The 24,553-nt window shown below is 37.8% G+C and overlaps 1 protein-coding gene across 4 annotated transcripts; it reads left to right on the forward strand.

Moving 5' to 3' along the window:
* Window positions 1-851: 851 nt before the first annotated feature.
* On the forward strand, window positions 852-22,611 carry SAAL1 (serum amyloid A like 1). 4 transcript variants are annotated; one of them, XM_030831523.2, is made up of 12 exons: window positions 852-1,024; window positions 2,444-2,557; window positions 7,268-7,351; window positions 10,673-10,752; window positions 12,489-12,548; window positions 12,683-12,798; window positions 13,144-13,324; window positions 15,625-15,707; window positions 15,796-15,984; window positions 19,103-19,299; window positions 21,330-21,422; window positions 22,107-22,611. In XM_030831523.2, exons 1-12 carry the CDS (start codon window positions 890-892, stop codon window positions 22,197-22,199), a joined length of 1,425 nt encoding a protein of 474 aa, XP_030687383.2. In that variant the 5' UTR covers window positions 852-889; the 3' UTR covers window positions 22,200-22,611. The 4 variants fall into 4 exon arrangements, with proteins under 4 accessions (XP_030687383.2, XP_060159432.1, XP_060159434.1 ...); XM_060303449.1 differs by having other exon boundaries at window positions 19,106-19,299; XM_060303451.1 differs by lacking the exon at window positions 15,796-15,984.
* The last annotated feature ends 1,942 nt before the right edge of the window (window positions 22,612-24,553 follow it).

Here is a 24,553-nt window from a genome sequence, read left to right on the forward strand (position 1 = left end):
AAGTGCAATTGCTGTGTCAATTGGAACTTTATTTTGTTAGAAACTTTACCATCATCTGTTCATGATTTTGAGAAGCAAGGTCCCTGAGGAACCACACCTATGTCGTTCTGCATTTGTAAATGTGGGGCTCACAGTAATTTGATGTGTATGTGCCAAAATCGGAGATCTTTGTTATATCTTCTAGTACAGTTGTGCCGGAGCATTTAAAACATTAAAATACATATTTTATTTTTCCTTTCTGTAAGGGAATCATATTGGTATTATCGGAATTACATGTTGAGGTAAGTTATATCATCTATAAATTTCATTTCATTAAAGTGGTGTTCTAAAATTTTTGCTGTGGGGTTTGGTGGAGCGTTGGGTCTGATGTTGAGTGTCATCAAACTAAATAGAAGCAGGAACTGAAAACACAGGAACTGAAAACACAGTAATACTGACGTTCTTCCTGGTGACTTTCGTCTTTTCCAGGATTCCGACTACACCTGGGAGAGAAATGATGCCTTTAAGAATGGCAAGTGTGCCCAGAGGTCAGAGGTCCGATAGCTTCACGTCTGTACTAGAGACATTGTCCTGTTCCATGCCCGCACCCCCCGTCCCTTCCAATCAGACTAAGGGCTCTTGGAGAGATGGAATATCTGGTCCAGTGAGGGTGACAAATAACAATTATGAATATAACCGCGCTGCGGTCCTGGGTAGAGCGTTGGGTAAGTCAAGACAACTGGGCTCCCTAGTCTGATGGGCAAATTGCTCGGGCGCTCGGGCTGGCAGGGCTCCGGGCAGCAGGGGGCGCTGTGGCGGGAGCCGCGCCGTGCCCTCTTGGCGCCTGGAGGCCTCTCTCCTCCTCCGGCGGCTTCCGGAGCTGCTCTCGCGCGCCGGAGGAGGCCAAGTCATGGACCGCAATCCCTCTCCGCCGCTGCGGAGTCGGGAGGAGGAGGAGGAGGAGGCGGCGGCCGTGGGGGACTGCATAGGCAGCACGGTCTACAGCAAGCACTGGCTCTTCGGCGTCCTCACCGGGCTCATGCAGGTGCGGAAACTCGTGCCTCGCGTGGGCTCCCTGTACGTTCCCCCAGACCCCCACCCCGCCTCTGGCAGCCCTCTACTGCCGGGGGAGCCGCCGTCCCCACGGCGACCCCCTCCCCAGGCCCCAGCGGCCGGGTCTCACCCTTTGCGTCCTTGCTGTCTCCCGGACCCTAAAACTGCCGTGCGCCGCTCCCTGTGCCCCTCAACACAGAGGGAAGTGTAATGGCAGGGATGCTGGAATGCTTCTAATTAAAATGTTTTACTTTTGAAAATTTTCCAAAAATGCGTGACCAGTTTCTGCCCCTCATTCCCACTTTCGTTTCTGAAGCCCAGGTCCTAATTGATCTGTTTCGAGGACTTTCGTTGTAGTAGAATAAATGGTGATTTTGCAGTCAAACAGCCCTGTTGTCAACAGCGCGGCTTGCCCAGCGTGACTTTGGGCAAATCGCCTAACCGATTTCTTTCTCAGTTTCTATAAAGTGGGATAATATTTATATTATTGTATATAGAGTTATTGCGTAGATTGTATAAGATTATAATAGCCATAGAGTGCTTACTATAGTGTTTGCCTCATAGGAGCCTCTCAGTAAATATGAACGTTCTTATGTTTCCCTAACTTTTTTCCTACTTCCAATCACTGTCCTCTCCACTCCACCTTCTACACAGCTGCGAGAATAATCTTAAAAAAAAAAAAAAAGCCGTCTATGGGAACTCCTCAGAGTTACCTTTGCCTACAGGAGAAAAATACATATTTCTTAGCTCGGAATCCAGGAATCTTTGCAACTTTTCCAGCTTCATCTGCCCATGACACGCTAAACTGCTTACCATTCCGCACACATGCTAGGCCCTTTCTTAACTCTGAACTCTTGTATTTTCTTCTGTATGCTCTTCTCCCTTCTTCACATGACAAACTTCGATTACTTCTCAAAGATTTAGCTTCAGTATCACCTCCTAAGAGAAGTTGGGGAAAACTTCTCCCAGACGTAGGTCATGGGTCCATCATTTTTGTTCTCACGGCTCTTTGTCCACAATTCAGTTGGATCACTTAGCTTTTTCTGTTGTGATTATCAGTTTATATGTCTTTTCCCCACTGGATCCTAAACTACTTGAAAGTAAGGGATTAAATCTTGTTTATCTTTGTATTTCTACCCAGTGCCTAGCAGTAGTGTTTACCCAAGGTACCCAAGGTACTAATTTCCTTTTTTTTTTTTTTTTGGCGGCACCGGGTGACATGCGGGGTCTTAGTTCCCTGACCAGGGAATGAACCCATGCCTGCTGCAGTGGAAACTCGGAGTTCTAACCACTGGACCTCCAGGGAATTCCCCCTTTTTTTTGTTGTGACCTCTAAATGATTATGGGGTAATATTACTTGAGGAGTACTGTGGACAGCCTTTATTCATCTCCTTCCTTTGTGTTTCTGAAGATTGTTAGCCCTGAAAACTCCAAATCCAGCTCAGATCATGAGGAGCAGCAGATGGAGCTTGATGAAGAAATGGAGAATGAAATTTGCAGAGTGTGGGATATGTCAATGGATGAGGTATGGGGTTGGAAATGGAAGTGAAAAGACTGTTGGGTAAGGAGGTAGTGAATGGATTTTTTTTTTTTTTTTTTTTTAGGTTCAGTCCTTAAGTCTCTGGGGAAAAACTTTAATGTCTGTAGTCACTCCTATTTATGGTACAGGGATGAGGTCCCAGGAGCTGTAAATGCTCAACTTTTGTCTTTGAAGGCAGAAAATCTGAGTGTCATTAGATTTGGGCTATGTAGATAGTTCTTATGAATGCTGGAATGCTTGTAGCCCAGGAAAGTTCTGATACTTATCTACCTAAAAAGAACACTGGCCTTATATTTGAGAGCAGGTTAGGAGTTAGGAGACCACTGAGGTACCACAATTAAACTAGAAGAAAGGGACAAGAAGGAATTACATGTATATAATTGCAATAATATTTTAACATTTTGTATTGTACTCTGTAGCTTGAAAGTATTCTACCTGCTCTTCACAGTAACCCTGTGATATAGGTAGTATCCTTATTTTACAGGTAAGAAAAGGGGCAAAAAAAGAGGTTGACTTACATAATCTCTCATTTTATTACTTGGACTTTTGCAGTAGATTTCTGATTAAAATCCTTGTGTTAGTCTCTTTCACCTCCCTCTGTCCTCCACATTGCTACCCAAGTTATCTTTTTCCTAAAACACAGATTTACTCATATTAAAATTCTCTCTTAAAATTTGTCAATGGCTACTCATTGTCTTCAACCATTTTTTAAAGCAGCTTTATGAGATATTATTGACACAAAAAAACCTGCATATATTTTGAGGTATAATTGAAGTATAAAAACTGCACATCTTTAAAGTGTACAATTAAAAAAATTTTAATGTATGTATTTGCGCATGAAACCATCACCATAATTAAGACAGAGAGCATGTCTGTCAGCCCCAAAAAGTTTCTTTATGCCCCTTAAGGGTAATCCCAGTATCTCACCCCTCCCTGCTTCTACCCTCTCCAGGCAACTACTGATGGGCTTTCTGTCACTTCAGAGTAGTTTGCATTTTCTAGAGTTTTGTATAAATGGGATTGCATTCTTTTTTCGGATGAGTCTGGCTCTTTCACTCAGCATCAGTATTTTAGATTCATCTATGTTGTTGTGTATATTTATAGTTTATTATTTTTTATTGCTGAATGGTATTCCATTATATGTGTATACCATGATTGATTCTTTGATGGATATTTGAGTTGTTTACAGTTTATTACAAATAAAGCTTCTGTGAATGTCTGTGTATAAGTATGTATGGATAGATGTTTTCCTTTCTCTTGGGTGAGTACCTAGAGTAGTGTGGCTGGATTATATGGTAGGTGTATGTTTAACTTATAAAGAAAAGATCAAATTATTTTCCAAAGTGTTTTTTACACTTCACGTTGCCACCAGCGGTGTATGAGATACAGTCCAGTTCCAATTTCTTCTCATCCTTAGCAACACTTGGTATGGTTAGTCTTTTTAATTTCAGCCATTCTAATAAGAGTGTTGTGATTCTCACTGTAATTATGATTTAGATCTCCCTAATTACTAATAACAGTGACCATATTTTCCTGTGCTTATTTGCAATCTGTGTATTTTCTTTAGTGCAAGGGGCTGTTTAAATCTTTTGCCCACTTTTTAATTGTGTTGTGTTTTTTTTTCCTGTAAGTTTTATGATTTTAGGTTTTACTTATAGGTCTGTGATCCATTTTGACTTAATTTTTGTGTTTGATGCAAGGTATGAACTGAATTTCACTTTTTTTTGCCTACGGATAACCAGTTCTAGTTAGTGTGTTTAAAAGACTATTCTTTCTCCACTGAATTACCTTTGCACCTTTGTCAAAAATCAGTTATCCGTACATATACACATGAGTCTATTTCTGGACTCTGTTCTGTTCCATTGATCTATTTGTATCTTTTTGCCAATACCACATTGTTTTGATTACTGTAGCTTTGTAATAAATCTTGAAATTAGGTAGTGTTAATCTCCAACTCTGTTCTTTTCAAAGTTGTTTTGGTTGTCCTATGTCCTTTGTATTTCCAAATTAATTTTAGAATCAATTTGTCAATTTCTACAAAAAGCCTTCTAGGATTTTGACTGAGATTGAGTTCAATTTATTGATCATTTAGGAAAAGAATTGATAAATTAACAATAATGAGTCTTTTGACCCATGAACAAGTTCTGTCGCTCCATTTGTTTAGGTCTTCTCTAATTTCTTCAGCAAAGTTATGTAGTTTTTAGTATTTAGGTCTTTCACATCTTTTGTCAGTATTTCATATTTTGGGGAGCTATTGTAAATAGTATTTTTTAAAAATTTCAGTATATAGATATACATTGATAGTATATAGGTAGTATATACTATACAATTGATTTTATAGACCTTGGTCTGTCTTGGTAAATGTTCCGTGTTCACTTAAAAAGAACGTGTGTGCTCCTGCTGCTGGTGGGAGTGTCCTGTAAATGTCAATTTGATCAAGTTGGTTGAGAGTATTGTTCATCTTCTCTATACTTTTTCTACAGTTATTAAGAAGCTGTGGTTTTAAAACATTTTTTAAAAGAAACAACCTGTTTTTCAAATGAAATCTTAGTGTGAAATCCTCAAATATCAAATAGGTAAACTAGAGCTGCTGTTTGAATGAGATTGTCCGTGGAGGCAGGGTCATGCTCTTGGCTTCCTCTTTGTCCTCTTATGGTAGCTCTTGAAGCACCTCTAGAGAACTGAGCTGCCCACTGATGCACTGGCATAAATTCCCTCCAATGAGACTACATCTCACACATCACCTGCCACTCAGTGCTTCAGCAGGACCAGAGACTTCCAGGTGCTTCCTGCATTTTCACGTACTCATGCTCTGTTCATGCCACTCTGCATGGAATGTCCTCCACCTGCAAGATCTTTCCCACCTTTTATGGCCCACCTCAAATGTCACCTCCCCTGTGATGCCTCCCCAGACACTCCAGGCAGGATTCCTCTCTTTTCTGTGCTCTCATGGAACCTGTTCATTCTATTACATAACACTTATCCTGTTATTCAGTGATTGTTTTGAGCCTGTGTCCTCTGATGGATTTAAGTTCCTCCTCTTAAAAGTTTAATGTCACGTCTTCAGAGATACTTTCTCTGATATATCTAGAGTAGCCCCCCTAGTCTTCATTTCTAGCACACACCATCTTGTTTATCTTCTTTGTAGCACTTAGGATTTATGTAGTTTAGTTGTTTATATGTTTGTTTGTTCATCCCTCTAGAATGAAAACTCCACTGAGACTTTACCTATCTTATTCACTGATGTGTCCCCAGAGCCTGAAACAGTGCTTATTACTCAGGTTTTTCAGTAAATGTTTTATGAAGAGGTAATCAATGGATGAATACCTGACAGTTACTATGGTGTGCTGGTTAAGAGTGTGGATTTGATCAGACTCATCTGGGTTGAAATTCTGGCTGTGTTCTCCTACTGATTGTACAGTCTTGGGCAGGTTGCTTAACCTTTTAAAACTGCAGTGTAATGGGGTTAATAATAATTACTTCATAGGGTTGTTTGAGAATTAAGTGAGATAGCATGCAAACCACTTCACTGGCCCTGGCATTTAATACTTGTTCAATAAATGTTAATTGCCATTATTGTTATTATTGGCATTGGTATTATTAGGCTACCTAATTATTGATATTATTCCTGCTACTCCAGGAATTATTAACTGTCATTAAATAAATAAATCGCTGCATGCTACAAAGAGTTGCCCACATGACAGACAGCTTGATCACTTAGAGTGGAGAGCACCTGCTGCTTTGACTTTTAATTTGGAGTGTGTCTTTGAAATATTCTCTCTGACCATGATCTCTTAATAAGTGCAGTATATCTCTTCCAGTCAACAGTCATGCAGGTTACCCCAATTTCAGCTGCTCTGAAGGATTACTTTCTCTCTCTTTGAGAGCCCTTCGAAGGGCATTTTTCACGTGAGACATATAGCCTGTGTTCTAAGTTAAGGTATTGCGAATACACACCTCAACTTTGGTGAAAATACGAGGCAGTAGACAGCCAGAAACTTAATTTTATCTAGACATTTTACAATGCAAATCTCCACAGCTAATTGATTTAGTTTTGGAGCCCACATTTCTAGCGAGATTGGGCCACATGTCCACTCCAGGTTCATTCACCTGTGTGGTGTGTCCCTTTAGGCACTGGGGACCGGGCAAACTCTCTAGGAAGATGTGAAGCTGTCACAGTTACATTGTGATCAGAATTTTTTTCTGTTGAGGATTTTGAAAACAAAAGTTCTGGTTTTGGACATAACCCAATAGGGGTTTTTAATCTGTTTTCTCTATCAAGTTTTAAGCTCTTAGAAGACAGAAATTATGACTTTTACTTTTTTCCCTTATCCTATCTTCTAGCATGATACCTGGTAATCAGCAAATGTGCTTGAATGAGTTAAAGAGAATTCCTGGTGGGTAGAAAGATCATTAAGATAAATACATACAAGGCAGTAAAAGGAGGACAGTCCTTTGGAATATCACAGTTAGTTCAGATTTGTTTATGGGATTGTTCCATTGCCTTGAGACCAGATACCACAGCACTAACATTACTTTTGTCTATTGACACAATTCCTAACCTTGTGGGATTTTTTTCCTTGTGCTTGAAAGGAGGTATATATGGAATTATTATTATTTTTTTATGGTTGCCTGAGCTATGGTGTTTAAGGAGGAATATTCAGCATCCAAGTTAATAATCATTTTTATTTTCAGGATGTGGCTTTGTTTCTCCACGAATTTAATGTTCCTGACATATTTATGGGAATATTGGCCAAATCCAAATGTCCTCGATTAAGAGTAAGTATGTGCATTTCTAAAGCTGCCTCTTTGGAGCAGTAACAGCAGATAGTGCTGGATAGTCTTTCATTTTTCTCACTTTAATGTTCTTGATGGCTACAAATGAGTCTGCAGATGTTTATTGAACATTACCAGGTACTAAGTAATATACTATTTAAAATTATTACAGTCATAGAATTTTAGATTTGGGCTGGACCAGGGAGATCAATACTTTAATTTAACAGCTATGGACACTAGATAGTCCTAATCATCATTATGCCACTAATATGTGGCTGAACAGGGAACAGTGCCCAGACCACCCATTTCTCAGTTTATTGCTTTTTTTTTTTTTAAAGTCATAAAATCCTCTATTGCTTAAGCTCAGCCTATTGCTCAAGACTCTCCACAATCTGAATCCAGTTCGTCTTTCTAGCATAAAATGTACCCTCCAGATAGTCTTCTAATTTAGCATGGCCTGTCTACTCCTCACCTCAGGAGCTTACTATGATCGTTGCCATCTCTGTGCCTTCCTTTGTATGCCTTCCATCCCCTCTCAATATTCACATCTATTTTCCCAAGATGGTACTTTACTTCCAAGCCTTCCTAAATAAGTAAGCTCTCAGTGACCAGTGATGATAGTGAATGCACCAAAACAATTCTGTACTTCTCATTAAGTCTTCTATGCTTTAGTGCCATTTAGGTTGACATCTGCTAGGTATATTGTGAGTGATTACAATATACAAATAATAAATAGCAAATATTTATTAAGTAATTATAATCATGAATAACTGCTATTTACTTAGTATTTCATTTTACTACTCTATGAGGTAAGCATTTATCTCTACTTTGTAAGTAAACAAACTAAGTCTCAGGTTAAGAAATTTGTCCAGGGTCATACAACTAGGAAAGAATGGAGCTGGGATTTGAGCCTAGCCTGCCTTACTTCAGTGTAACCACTGTACTGTAGTGTCTCTCTTTGTTTGAAATTATGAAGTGAAGAATTCTGTAGTATATTTTTACAAATTGAATGTTGAATTAAAATTTTATTTAAGTACAATGCTCCACCTGAGTTGGGGCCTCACGAACCAATGAACCACTTTTTCCTTGAGTTGTTATGTTAATATAAAGATTTGACAGTTATATGATTTTCTCCTGGAGTTTTCTAACTTAGGTACACTGACTCACGATTAGTACTTAAAAATAATAAGCTAATTTTAAGAAAATAAGAATTGCTTCTTTCAGGAGTTAGTCCTATTATTATATATGTCTGTGAACCATAGCCTGTCTATGACAGCGATTCTCAGCCGTGGCCACAACTTAGAATCACCTAGGATGTGGGCTTTCCAACTTCAGTATGTCCCAGAATCACTGATTACTGAGTCCACCCCCAGAGTTTCTGATGGGGTAGGATTGAGGAGTTCTAACAAGTTTGCAGTGATGTTATGGTTTTGACCATATGGTTTTGACCAGCACCAAGGCCCAAACTTTGAGAAGCTTTGAGAAGCTTTGCCCTAGGGAACTTTTATAAATCCCAAGTCAGGCCATTCTCAGATCGATTAAAATAGTCTCTCCAAGTATGGGACTCCAGACAGCTTTTAAAGTCCCCCCAGGTTATTTCAGTGAGTAGCTGAGACTGAAAAACTTGATCTTTGATTGGAAGTTCAATTATTCCCTCTTTAGTTTTTAGGGGAAATGTATCTCTTCTGGCCCTATTCTCTTTTACTCTTTTCCCAACATTTGACCACCCACATTTTACTGAAACTCTTTACTCCTATAGCTTTGGTGCCACCTCACTCTCCTGGTCTCTAACCTGTCCAGTCACTTCTCTGTTACTTTTTTTGACTTTTTATTGATACTTTCTTCCTGTGCTGAGTGTGGACTCCTTTTAAGGTGTAGACTCAGATCCCTTGTCCTCTTTATATTCACTTCCTTGGTGAGTTCATCCACTCTTTACACCTTTGGGGGTAAATCTTCCCTGTGGGATCAAAGCTACGACCTCCTTTCTGATTTCAGGTGCTATATCTCTAACTTTCTTGAGGCATTCTTTATTTGCATGTTGCATTTTCCAATCCAGAAGTCCGTATGTCCTAACTCAGTGTTTGTCGCACTTATCCAATCATATAAATCATATGATGTGCTTGGTAAACAACTTCCCGGACTGTACCCTGGAGATTCTGATTCAGTAGCTCTGAGATGGGACTTGGAAATTGGTATTTTTAACACACCCCCTGAGTGATATTTGTGTTCGAGCAAGTTTGGAAACACTATCCTAACTGAACTCATTGTGTTCTTTCCTATGCTTTCTTTTCCAATTTTTTTGTCAATGGAACCAATCTCTCCTACTGGAGAAATGAAACAACTGGAAACCTAGGAGTTATGTTCAACTGCTTTCTCCCTTTACTCCCATCAAATTATTCTGCTTTCACCTTGAGTCTTTCTCAGCGTCATTCCTTTCCATGCCTGCCATCACCACCCTCATCTTCCTTTACTTGATTTCAGAGATGCAGTGTGATATGGTGAAATGCTCAGGCTCTGGAGCTGTGTTATTTCCTAGTTGGAGATCTTCAGCAAGTTGTTTAACTTCTCTGTGATTTGGTTTCCTCATCTGAAAAATGGGGATAATAATGGTACATACCTCATAAATTATTGTATGAAATGTTATGTGGAAAGTGCTTAGGGTAGTGCCTGGGTGTAGTAAGTGCTAAATAAACATTAGCTGTTACTACTGAGGTTATGAACTTCTTTTAAAGTTTTTTCACTACCATTTTGCTTCCAGAATAATCTACCTAAAATAACATTGCAGTATGTTGACCCCTTCCTTGAGGACCTTCATGTCTCCAAATAACCTACTAAATTAAGTAGGCATTTAGGGCCCTTAATCCTGATCCTTTTTACCTGCTGTCTTTATCTCATGCTCTCCTCCCACTGTGTGCTACTAATAACTGTGTACTGATACGGGCAGCTTTCTGTATTAGCCTTTGTCCACTCTACATTAGTCCCTTCCTGCCTTTGCTGATACTTTCCCCCGTGTTTGAATGTCTGTCTTCTTGTTTGTATATCTAAATCCTACCAATCATTTATGACTCAGTTCATCCGTCAGATTTCTTATTCCGTAACTCCTGCCTGCCTTGGATCTTTCTTTTTCTTATGTCTTTCATCTCCTCTCAAATACTACTGGAAACTTGGCAAATTAGGATGCAGACAGTATACTTCTGTATGCTGCCTCTCCTTCTTTTCTCTCCCCAAACTTGGCTCAGTGAAAGTCTTTTTTTCAAGTTGTTATTTTTGTGTATGTGTCTTTCACCTCAGAGCGACTGTGACCTGTGAAATTTGATTTGGCAGGAAATCTGTGTGGGAATTTTAGGTAATATGGCCTGTTTCCAGGAGATATGTGTGTCCATCAGCAGTGATAAAAATCTTGGGTAAGTTTTATTACATAATAATTATGTTTTTAAAAAATAGGTTCATATTTTATATCCCTAAGGAAATCCTAATACATAGGACAGATAGGGAAACATTATGAAATGTAGTACTTCCTTTCTCCTGATGAGCAGTCTCCAGGAACTTCATTGTGTGTTGATGATGGCTGGGGACTTGTGTGCTATTTATGGACATGGTTCAGGATTTAGGCCTGTTTTCTGTATTGCTTGCCAAGGGGCCTGAATCGTCAGCAGGTGGTAAACCACATGGGATAAGAACCAGTGGGGCAGAGCTTGGAGATGGAGGCACCTGACCAGAGTCCAAAATAGTTTAGGCTCGGGGAATCCAAAGTCTCAGAGCTAGAGTCTGGAAAAACTAGACTTGTTGACCAGTGTCACCCTGACACTGGTCAACAAGTCAGTTCTGACTTAGATGGTGGTGATGGGGGACTTGCCAAGAGACTAGAGGGTACAGCGTGGCCCTTGTGATTCAAACGCTCTCATACTTCTGCTTGGAGGCCAGTTCTCTTCTACATGTAGGAAGTTTTGGGCAGAGGATTTCTAAGGTGGAAACCCCGGTGGTTATTTTAAGAGGTCTGAGAACACCCTGGAATTATATGCTACATTTTATGAGTATATTCATTTTCTAGGCAGAGGGTTTATGGCTGTTAATCAGAATGTCAAAGAAATTTGTGTCCACAATAGGTTAAGAAAACTCTTCTAGGCGGTTATTTTCAACAAGGGCTGTAGGGTTTAACACAGGATTCAAGTACCTGGGGCTCTAAAATAGAGGTTATTACCTCTTCTAGGTGTGGAAGGACTTTAAGATCCTAGTTTAAAGTATTTATTCTTCCGTAACGTATAATCATTCATGCAATAAGTGACTCAGGATTATGTTTGGTCTCTAGTGATCCCTATTAAAAATCTGTGAATGAGTAATATTGACAAGTTTTATGAACTTAATTAAATGCATATCTTAAAATTAATATGAAACAGTATACATTGCTGATGAGATATAAATTTGCTCAACCACTTTGGAACAGTTGGGCATTACCTAGTCATATCAGAAGGTACACGTATGCGGTGACCCAGTGATGTCACTCATAGGTATATGGTAAGAGAAACCGTGCACACATATATCAGTATACTCATATGAAAAGTATTATAAGACTATTGCTTGAAACCCCCAAATTGGAATCAACCCAAATGTTCATCAGTAGTAGGCTGGAAGAATAAATGGTGTTATATTCATACAATGAAATGTTCTGCAGCAATGAATCTGCAGCTACTGGAACAAGATGGGTAGATCTTAAAGACATGGTGTTGGGCCAAAGAACTCAGACTCAAAAGAATACATACAATATAATTTCTTTCATACAAAGTTCAAAACCAAGATATATAAAATGAACTATAGAGTAAGCCAAGAAAATGATTGCTGGATAAGTCTGGTCATTTCTAGGTGGGAAAGAGAATTGTGATTTGTAAGGGACACACAAGGGCTACAGAGACGCAGCTCTGTTCTTTTTCTTGCTTTATAATGATTCACTAAGTATAGATTTGTATCTTACAGGTTTTTATGTGTATATGCTATATTTCACAATTAAAATGTTTAAAAAGTTAAATAAAAACTTATTTAAGTTTTTATAAATAAAAGTTAAGGTTGAGGTCCAGATTTTTTGGCTTGGATATTTGAAATGAGAGAAGTGAGGCATATTGGGTTGACATTTTGTTTTTTGTAGCCAGGTACTATTGTACTGTTTGTGTGACTCAGACCCTCCTACTCTGCTGGAAACAAGCAGGTATGCTCTCTTCTTTTTATGGATTCTATATACTTACCCCTAAGGGAAACTCGGAAAATAGAGTTGCTCTTTCACTCTTGAATTTCCTTCACTGTTTTAGAAAGATAGATACTAAGCTCACATTTATCACGTAGGTTGTTGCTTACTTGCCTTTCCCAGACAGAAGTGGCTGTTGTCTGGGTTGAAAGAATCCGAGAACATCCAGCTATTTATGATAGCATTTGCTTCATCATGTCAAGTTCAACAAATGGTAAGTCACCATGTAATGTAGAAAAAAATATTTTTTAAATTATATTTAATTGTTAGGAAACCAGGTTAACTATTTATGGAGGTCAATTAAAGACTAAGTGTTAGGTGAGAAGGTATTTCAATGCAGGATATGAAGTTTCTCAAACTCTCAGGATACTGATAAATCCCCCACGTAAAAATGACGGAAGCCAAGCAAATTTAAACAGAGGAGGTAAGCAAATTGCCCTTGGAATAAGTAATGCTTTGGCAAGATTTGGCTTTCTTGGAATAGTTTTAAGAATTTCAATTAGACTTACTACTTGAAAAATTTTGTTTCTTATTTCAATATCTCTTTTATTCTCTGCAGTTGACTTGCTGGTGAAGGTCGGGGAGGTTGTGGACAAGCTCTTTGATTTGGATGAGAAGCTAATGTTGGAATGGATTAGAAATGGGGCTGTTCAGCCTCTGGACCAACCCCAGGAAGATTCTGAACAGCAGCCAGTGTTTCGAATTGTGCCCTGTGTACTTGAAGCTGCCAAACAAGTACGGTAGGTGAACTCTTTTGTGCAAAATGTTCTGGGAAAATCCAGTTGCTAGAAGTATCCTTAGATATGTCTTTTTTTTTTTTTTTTTTTTTGCGGTACGTGGGCCTCTCACTGTTGTGGCCTCTCCCGTTGCGGAGCACAAGCTCCGGACGGGCAGGCTCAGCGGCCATGGCTCACGGGCCTAGCCGCTCCGCGGCATGTGGGATCTTCCTGGACCGGGGCACGAACCCGCGTCCCCTGCATCGGCAGGCGGACTCTCAACCACTGCACCACCAGGGAAGCCCAGATATGTCCTTTTAGTTTCCTTTCAATAGGATGAGTAGCACATAGCTGATCTGTGTCAGGTTTGATTCACTACTGATATTGGTAACAATATATTTGCTCTTTGCAAGAATCATAATGGTTGCAAAATACTTGTTCTAATATTACTTAGCAGTAGGCTATTGTTCAGCATTAATTATGGTTACTGTTTTAAAATCTTCTGCAGTTTCGTATAATTTATATCAAATGGAAAAGATTTTCTTTGTGCTTTATTTTCCACTGGTCATGTGACAACTTCTTCAGTTAATGTCAGACATCACTTCTTTTCTTGCTCCTTGTGTGTATGTGCCAGTCTTGGATAAGTGACTGGCTTTTGGGCTCTGATGTCTTCCCAAGAGTGATTACTAGGTGTTGTAGGTCATTGAAGCTGTTTATTGCTAGTCACTAGAACATTTATTTATGAATTGATCTGCTTATTGGTCAACTGTGCATTCTTAGTGCTTTATAATCCACTTTTTTTTTTTTTTTTTTTTTTTTGGCTGTGCTGCGCGGCTTGTGGCATCTTAGTTCCCCAACCACGGATTGAACCTGGGCCCTCAGCAGTGGAAGCATGGAGTCCTAACCACTGGACCACCAGAGAATTCCCTATAACTCATATTAAAACCTTTTAATTTTATGTCCTTTATCCAAGTGAGCATTAAACTCATCATCTTTCCCCCAAACCTGCTTCTTCCGTATTCTCAATCTCAGTAAATGATGTAATCATTATTCCATTTGGATAATGTGGGAGAAACGTGGAAGCCATTACCGATACTTCCCCATCCCAGTCTTTTCCCATGGCTAGTCAACCTCCAATCCTTCTTCCTGACTTTTTCTGGGACTCCATCTGTGCCACCACCAGGCCACTGTCTCTTACCTGGACGGCTACAACATTCTCTGAGTTCCCAGCCTCAAGACTAGCTCCTTCCAAGCCTAGACTGTAGAGCTGTTTTTCTAGAACGTACGCTGGTCATCTCACTTTCATGCTTCAAACACTTCAGTTGCCTTCCTTAGGATGAGGTCCAGATTTTTATGGCTTATAAGGCCCTGTACTGTGATTCTCCATCCTTATTCCTTGTCTTCTGTTTCAACTGTATGAAATTTCCTTCATTTCTTCAACTGAACCAAGCTCTCTCGAAACCAAGCCATTGCACACCACGTTGTCTCTGCCTCCAGCATTTCTTTGCCCCTTTGGGTTTCTGTGTAGCCATTTCTCTTATGATACATTCCCTGATTCTCCAAACTAAATTAAATCTGCTTGCTTTGTGGTCCTCTAGCACCTTGGACTTCTGCTAGTGCTACATTCATATTACTTTACTGTTATTACCCCTTTAATTATTGTCTTTCATTTTAGACAGTAAATTTCATGAAGGTATGGACGTTTTATACATCTCTGTTTTCCCAGCCCCTAACATAGTGCCTGCAAACTATAGGCATTTAAATATTTGCTGAACCATCTTTTAATTGTTCACTATCTTTTTCACTTAATTGTGTGGTTGAAGAACTAAGATTGTGAGTTTCTAGGAATCCAAACTGTTGATCACAAAAATTATACTTATCTGGTTTTAGTATTCTCAACGTGGGAGCTAAGATAATCCTATGAAGTTTTAAGAACATCATTATTGTCAGTGCTTGGTGCAGTGAGCCTTACATTCATTCTATAAAAGTCTCAGTCATTTTTTGTCCTGCTTATGCAAGTAAGCCAGAATGGTGAAGTATCACTTGATAGGTTTCTGCATTGTTACTTTCATGGGACAGGGCCAAAAAGAATTTTTACTTCTTGTCCTGTGTGTGTTGATTGTACTACACAATATTTGTTTTTTGACTGATTTCCCCATCAGAATGTAAGCTCTGGTGAACACAGAGACTTTGTTCTGTTCCCTGTTTTATCCTTAGCATATAGGGCAGTGCCTAGTACAGAGTGATAAATATTTCTTGAATAAATGATTGATTACAGTCCCATAGACAGTAAAGTTGATTGAGTTTTTGCTTTTTGTATTTAGTTCTGAAAATCCAGAAGGGCTCGATGTTTACATGCATATCTTACAGCTGCTGACTACAGTGGATGATGGAATTCAAGCAATTGGTAAGATGTTGTATGGGGAAACATGATAGTTACTCATTTAATTGTTTTCTGTTTTTGAATTACTACTTCCTTCATCATTTTTATTAAGTACGGTGTCCTGATGCTGGAAAAGACACTTGGAATTTACTTTTTGACCTGGTGTGCCATGAATTCTGCCAGTCTGATGATCCACCCATCATACTTCAAGAACAGAAAACAGTGCTAGCCTCTGTTTTTTCAGTGTTGTCCGCCATCTATGCCTCACAGGCTGAACAGGAGTATCTAAAGATAGGAAAAGGCAAGTATAATTTTAGTTCACTAAATTAAATTTTAGTCTATCAGATGTGTTTGCTGTTCATTTTATTTCTTTCTCCCATTTTTTTAGTGCTATTTTAGCCCCTTGAATACAAAAACATCACATGCCCAATACAAAAAAAATTATAAAAGGAAGCCTAGTGCTTGTAATCTGATCATTCAGAGATAACTACTACACACTCACATCCGTACGTATTTTTTTGCCTGTTTTTTAGGCAACTTTTTTCATTTATAAGTATAAATGAATATTTTCCTATGTAAACAAATGGTCTTTCACAATGATTTTTATGACTAATACAGTTAAATCCGTGAACCATCTAGAATTTATTCTGGTGTTACACGTGAGGTATGGTTTCAAGTTTTTTCCAGATACCCAGCTGTCTCAACGTTACTGAGTAAGTAAACCAGTTTACCGACACAGATTTGAATTTTCATCATTACTATGTTTTATATTTCCCTATATATTTTATTCAGTTCCATTGCTCTATTCATGTATCAGTAGCCACAGTGTTTTAATTATTAAAGCTTTATATTTTGATACCTAGTAGGGCTAGTACTCCTGCATTCTACTTTTTCAGAATGTTTTTGACTGTTATTATTCTTTTTTTTAACACTGAATTAGATTGACAGTTTCCAAAAACAAAACCAAAAAATCTTCCTGATTTTTTTATTGACATCATGTTAAATTTGTAGAGTATCCAAGAACATGTGCTTTTCCATTTGTTCAAGTCTTATTTTATGTCTCTCAGCAATGTTTTATGATTTTCTTCATACAGATCTTACATATTTCTTGTTAGGTTTATTGCTAGATATTTTATCTTATGGATTGCTGTTGTCTATGGTATCTTTTCTTCCATTGATTATTCTTGTTGGAATATGTGAAGACTGTTGGTTTCTGTGTATTATGTTAATGTTGCATCTAGTAACCTTACTGAATTCTCTTACTGTTTTTAATGGTTGTTCCAGTGGTAATCTTGGACTTTATCTAATACTACTTTGGTTTTAACTTAGATATGTCTTATCACTTTTTTACCTCTTCTTTCTTTTATTTAATGGGTTGCCTTGGACCTCTGGGGTTAAGTAATAATGGTGATCCTTGCCTTTTTCCTGACTTTACTGGCCATGATTCTAGAGGTTCATCATTAGTCATGATTCTATTTTGGGCTTAAGCTATTTATGTTGTACCATTTGAGGAGATATTAATCTATTTCTATTTTATAAAGAGTTTTTTAATCAAAAAAATGATGACTGTTTTCAAGTGTCTTCTCTGCATTTATGGATGTTACCTCACTGAGAAGGTGACATTGAGTACAAACCTGAGGGAAGTAATGGAGTGAGTCATGTGAATACTTGGGGAGAAAAGCATTCCAGACAGAGAGAACGACGAGTGTAAAAGCCCTGAATTAGAAGTGTGCCTGGTATATTTGAGGAAGAGCAGTGAAGCCCTGTATGGCTGGGGCGGTTTCAGCCTGGATAAGAGGAATGTAACCTGGGGCCAGAGAGGCAACAGGGGCTAGAGTGTAGAGGGCCTGGTTTTGCCTTTTACTTGGAATGAGTTAGGGAGCTGTGGAGGGTTTTAAGCAGAGGATGGACAGACAGGAGCCAACTTTAATAGGCTCTCTTTGGCAGACATGTTGATGAGAAATGCAGGGGGAGGGCAAGGGTACAAAAGGGAGACTAGTTAGGAGGCTGCTGTGACCTTGAGGCAAGAGATAGTATAACTTGGATTAAGGTGGTAACAGGGACCGTTGTGGGGAAAAATAATCAGATTCTGATCACTTTTAAGTAATGCCAACAGGATTTGCTGACTGATAGGATGAGGAGGGTGAGAAAAGTCAAGCTATGTCTGGCATTTTTGTCCAGGAGAGTTGCCATTTACTAAGATAGGAAAGAGTGGTGTTTTAAACATGACAAGTTTGAGATGTCTACTCAGTGTTCAGCTGGAGCTGTTGAGCTTACAGTCTTAGTCTGGAGCTGAGGAGAGAGACCTGAGCTAGACTATAAATGTTGGAGGTGTCAGTTGTTATGCTGATTACTTCTTCCATAACCTTAGTTATTTCTATCGATTTGATTTGATGTGGAAAGAGAGGAAAATTAATATTTTTTACTGCCAATATTTTGTCCTTTTCTTTTTATCATTTGTAGTTCTTAATGAATGTTGATGGCATGTTATTTGGTATATAGGCATTCATTATAGTTTGCCCATAATGCTTTTTTTTTTTTTGGCTTAAATCCTTTTATATCAGATACAAAGGCCACATCCCCTGTTTTCCTTTTGTTTGCATTTGCCCCTAATACCTTTGTCTATCTTACTCTTTTCAACCTTTCTAAATACTTTGTTTTAGGTGTTTTGATTTCTTTTTAATAGATGAGTTAAACTCATTTAAATGTAGTTATAGTTATGTTTGATCTGAATGCTGTCGTATTATATTTTTCATTATGTATATTTATATTGAAATACCTCAATATATAATTTATTTGCTTTGTGAGTATTTCTGGCATTTAGTAAGGGTTGTATTTTGGGTCTAGTGGTTACCTTTATAACTGGCTCAAAATATAATTATAACTGCCCCTCCCCCATTTTTTTAATCCTTAATATCTGATAACTTAAAACATATATCTCAGTGTTGACTATTCCTTATCAATTTTCCCTGGTACTTTCAAATTTAAGTCTTGGGGGATGAGGGGCTGTTCCAGAATTATATTTTCAGATATTTATTCTTTTTCATCATTTTGGGTTTCTTCTTCAATCTGTTATTTATTTGCTTATTTGGGAGTATAAAAGTGTAAGCCTCTTGAAGTCTGAGGCCTTGATGATCTTGTTTACCACCATATCTGCAATACCTAAAATACAGTGTCTAGCAATAGTAGGTGTTCAGTACATGTGCAGGAATGAATGAATGAATGAATGGTAACCAAATTTAACTGGCTGATGCCATGCCTCTTGATTTGTTTGTACAGTAGATCTTCCTCTAATTGACAGCCTGATTCGTGTCTTACAAAATATGAAACATTGTCAGAAGAAACCAGAGAACTCAGCAGAGTCTAACACAGAAGAAACTAAAAAGTCTGATTTAACCCCTCTTGATTTGTTTGTACAGTAGGTCTTCCTCTAATTGACAGCCTGATTCGTGTCTTACAAAATATGAAACATTGTCAGAAGAAACCAGAGAACTCAGCAGAGTCTAACACAGAAGAGACTAAAAAGTCTGATTTAACCCAGGGTGACTTCCACTTGAAAATCTTGAAGGATATTTCATGTGAATTTCTGTCTAATATTTTCCAAGTTTTAACAAAGGTAGGAAAGAAGTACTAATGCTTTCTTCAGTAAAAGAAAGTATGGATTGCTTACTGCTCCAAATTTTATTATTAGTGTTTTTATTTTTTAATTTTACATAAATTTGGGAAAATAGAGAAAGAAAAAACTTATCATAAGTTTATACTCTTAAACTAACAGCTGATGTAGTTTGGTATATTTATTTTTGTGTTTTTCATATACTTATCACCAGTATATACAATTTTTGGAGGCTGCTCTTTTCATGTAACATTACAAGCACTTTTCCTGACTCCTGATCAATACACTGAAAGATTTTTCACTGAGAGCCAGTTTGTTTAATACCCAATTTGCCAAAAAATCAATTTTCAAAATTTACTGTAAACTTGTTATAAGGAGTATTCTTCCTGAATATGTGCAGGATTATTAACATATTCTTTCTTCGAGCATATTCTTTCTATCCATATATTTTAGGAAAAATATATTTATGAATACAACTATGAAGAATATATTCATATTCATTGACTTTTTTAAGAAGAATATTCCTTAAAACAAGCTTCAGTTATTCTGGTGATTTGTATTTTTGGTGAATTATCTTGCTTCCCTTCTCCTGATTTGGGATTATTACCTTAGCCTAGGTTTTCAGAAGTTAGATTGCTGGTTTCGACATGATAAATGTGAAGCTGACTGAGGCATAAATGGCTACATATTGCCAGAATGCTTTTGACATGTGAAAATATTGGTTTTACTTGATCCTTATTATTGTATATTATAATTTTTATATCAAGTAAAATTCAACAGGTGATAAATTGTGCCTTGTTTTTTTTATTTAATTTTTTGATGTTTTATTTATTTATTTTTGGCTGTGTTGGGTCTTCGTTGCTGCGTGTGGGCTTCCTCTAGCTTCAGCAAGTGGGGGCTACTCTTTGTTGAGGTGCGTGGGCTTCTCATTGCGGTGGCTTTTTTTGTTGCGGAGCACAGCCTCTAGGCGTGTGGGCTTCAGTAGTTGTGGCACGCGGGCTCAGTAGTTGCTCATGGGTTCTAGAGTGCAGGTTTAGTAGTTGTGGCACACGGCCTTAGTTGCTCCACGGCATGTGGGACCTTCCTGGACCAGGGCTTGAACCCGTGTCCCCTGCATTGGCAGGTGGATTCTTAGCCACTGTGCCACCACGGAAGCCCCAAATTGTGCCTTATTTTGATTTGCATTTTTATTATTAGTGAGATTGAATATATTTCCATATATTTGTATATTATTTGTGTTTCCTGCTTTATAAACTTACCCATTTTGATTGTTTATATGAATTCCTTGGGTAATTCTATATCTGTATCTTTTGCATATTCATTGCAAGTATTTTTCCCATTGCTTGTTGTTGCTTTTGTTGTTTTGGAGGGGGGGATGTAGATGTTTCTTAATATTTATGTGGTAGGAATATAGGTGGAAAGTGGGCTGAGAATAAACCAGAGATATGTCTTGAAAATTCTGATATGCCACTTATTGGAATTTGGACTTAATCTTGAGGAAACTGAGGAGCTACTAGAGATTTTTTTTAAGCATCAAGTGATGTGATCTGTTTAGAAAGATTACTCCAAAAGCAATGGAGAGAGAGGATTAGAGCGAGTTGAGGCTAGAAGTCAGGAGACCAACCAACAGGCTCTTGTGGTTGGTGATCTTCAAGAATAATCTGAAGAAGAATGAAAGCTTAGACAGTGGAAGAGTGGATGGAGAGGAGGAGTGGGATGAGAGAGATTTAGTAGAGTAGAATTAAACACTTAGGGGGAGCGGCTAGCAGCAGAGGAGGAAGTCTTGGCTGTACCCCACATTTTTGGTTTGTGCAGCAGGCTGGGTGGCTGGTGGTGCCTTCACCAAAATAAGGGCTGCAGTGGAGCACATGTTGGGGTTACACAAGGAGGAATGATGGTGGGTTTAGTTTGGGACATTTGAAACTCATGTAGGATCAGTAGGGAATTGTAAATACTGGTTTGTATTTACTCACTAGGTATAGCTTTAGAAATTTTCCTTTTTGACATCACATCTTTTTGTTTGTTTGTTTTAGGAGACTGTAGCTCAGGGACTAAAAGAGGGCCAATTAAGCAAACAGAAGTGTTCCTGTGCATTTGAAAACCTTCTTCCTCTCTATAACCCTGTGGTGAGTATGAGTAAATGTATAGATGGCTGAGTTTCAGGAGATTACTGAGTAAAATGTTTTAAGTAAGCACTTGATCTTTGAGGGCTTTGTCAAAAAAGATAGTGTGTATAATGCGCATGACTTAATGCCTTTGTCAGGTAGATGACTGTTGGATGATTCGTGGCACTAGCCTGAGTAACAGTTTAAATTTTAAGAGAAAGGAATCAACACTGAATTTATAGTACCCCTTTGTGTTATAGCATATATATTAACTAAAAATAAGATTCTTAGGTAGGTACAGTCAGTAGGTTTTTATGGTCCTTCAGATTACATTGCATTTGCTACCATTAGAGGCAATTTCAAAATAACTTTTCTTAGGAAAATGAAGTATGGGGGTGGGTTGAATGAGGGGGTGGGTCACCAAGGAGGATGATAATACAACTCGGGTAATGGACCCTCAAGGGGAATCAGTAGGAGGATAAATACTACTTTAAAAGAAAACAAATGGAAAGGGCTAGTCATTTCCTTGAGGTTTCAGAGACCATCCAGGAAGTACTATTATTGTCATCTGACAAGCTGTCCACATTTCTTTTCCATTGGACTGTTTAGAAAACATAGGTAGAGCATTTTTACAGACAATAGTCAGTATCTTAAAACATCTTTTCCTCTACTTATGTTTATTTGGTTCTTTTGTTTGACTCACAGGTAGAAGACTTCCTCAAAATCCTACGTGAAGTTGATAAGACCCTTGCTGGCAACCTGGAGGAAAGCTTCCCAAGTTTGAAGGTTCAGACTTAAAAACTATTGGAATTCCTCTGCTGAAGAAATGAACTCTATTTTCCTTGCTGACAGTTGAAATTGACAAACAGGAAATATTAGACCATAATTGTTCGGTATTATACTCATGCCCTTCTCCTCCAGCATTTTTGTTTGGCATTGGAATCTAGTTTCACTACCATCAAACATCATGTCCCCCCACCCCGCTTCTTTTTTGTATTGGTTGTGCAGTGTTTTGTCTTCTTCAGGTAAAGAAGACAAAATACAAGCTTATCATTGAGGTTCTTTTTTTAATATTTGAGGGGTTGGTGAGGATTTTCTTTGTAACTCTTAATTTGATTTTTTAATTTGATTTTTTTGAAAGTATCCCTGCTGAAAAGAATTGAACTATAAAATTAAAATCGTACCGATTAAACTCTAATTGGTAGGTTTACTTTACGTGTATTTGTATGTCTTTGGTGATGACCTTATCCACAGGTTGAACGTGACTTTAATGTGAGCTTTCAAAGGCACCGATGAAATCACTCCTACCTGCTAGCCAGTGCTAAAAATTCCACTCTTGTTATCTCTTGAAGCTTAAGGTTAAGATGCAAATAACCCCATAAGAGTAACACTCCAAGTTATTGTCATGTTTACCTCAGTGCATAAATTCACATTCTGTTTTCCTGAGAGCACATTTTAAAAGGGGGAGCACAAGGATCTTGAGTTTCTGAGCAAGAGTGCCTCGCAGAGTGGGTGAGTTACAGAGGGAGAAAAAAGGGTACATCATGGGGAGGCTAGGGATGTCCAGGTTATTTTCTACTTCCCACTTCTGTCTTGAACCTGCCTTATTTACTTGTTACTTCTTACTATTGTAACATTATGAGGTGGTACATATTTTCATAGTACTTTGATATGTTTGAAAACTTCCTAAATCTATGCATTATAATAAATAGTTTTTTTAAAAAAAGTGAGCAGTATTAAAATTTTTTTAATGCTACACGGTTTGAAGAATTTACCAAAATATTTTAGTGTTTGCATCAGTTACAGTGATATTTTAAAATGGTGCTTTCTCCAGAAGCAGAAATATGAAATTTGGAATTTTATGTACAAATGAAATTGAAACTTATTCTTCCCCCATACTTTTTTGCAGAGGAGGGAAGAAATTACAAGAGGAAATTCAGTGAGCATTTGTTAAATGTGTCAATCTATTTCTAATTAAATTTGAGTTTGATTTTTGAGGTATTTAAACCACTTAAGACAGACACAGAAGATATGTTTTCTCTCTGCCTTTTTTTAAATTCCCTGCAGTTAATGGGATATAGCTAAATTGTTCTCTTGGCTGATCCGACTTTCAAGATCAAAAGACGTTTTCCACTCTCTCTCGAACATTTCTCTTGCCTTGCTTTGAATTAGTTCCCCTGAATAACTTTGGCATGTAAGTGGAAAAAAGTTTGAAAACCATTTCTCTTGTATACTTCTTAAATGAAGCATATGTAGAAACCAACCATAGACATTAAGAAGCAACCTGTGTTTAGGGTTCAGAAAATCTTAAGTGCATGAACTGTTGAACAACATTTTCTATGCTGCAGGACTGGGTTATAGTGATGCTGGTTCTGACAGTTAACTGTGAATTTGAATAAATTGAAGAAAAAGAATATTGGGGTTATAGATTATCTTGCCTGTTTTAAATAGTATTTTTTAAAAAGCTCATCAATATCCTTTTTTAGAAAAAAATAGATCTATATTAATTTAGAACTCATCTCTGTATTCTCCTTGAGAATATGTTGTCGTTTTACCACTTTGCAACTCCTCTTCTCTGCTCCTGGCAAAAGTTTTAAGAAGGAAAAAATAGGTAAACACCCCTCTTGAATTAGTCCATATCAGTATTTTTATTTTTATTGCTGGGATGAGATTTAATCTGAGAACCATTATTAAAAGTTATATATTTATAGTGAAGTGGTATGATGTCTTGAATTTTCTTCAGAGTAGTCTGGGATGAGGGGAAGGAAGTGGGTTAAGGGAGTAGATGAAACAAGATTGGCCATGAATTGGAATTGCTGAAGGTGGGTTATGATGGCATGGGGATCCGTTATACTATTCTATGTTTGTATATGTTTGAGGTTTCCTATTAATGTTTTTTAAAAACAAGTAAACCATACACATAATTTTAAACCTGAATTTAATTACAAATGATGCTTGTTTCTTTTATGTCTAAGTAAAACTCACACTATTGTATTAGCATTAAATACTATTGAATTCAGCACAGTTGAAACCACAAATACTTGATAGAAAAGATTATCATCAATATATAACCAATTATGTAAAATTTATTATCTTCACTGTTTTAACTGACTTGACAATGAGACTTTTTTTTAAAAAAAGTGAATGAGGGT

The sequence above is a fragment of the Globicephala melas genome, chromosome 8 (genome assembly GCF_963455315.2).
Source record: "Globicephala melas chromosome 8, mGloMel1.2, whole genome shotgun sequence".
NCBI classification, from domain to species: domain Eukaryota; kingdom Metazoa; phylum Chordata; class Mammalia; order Artiodactyla; family Delphinidae; genus Globicephala; species Globicephala melas.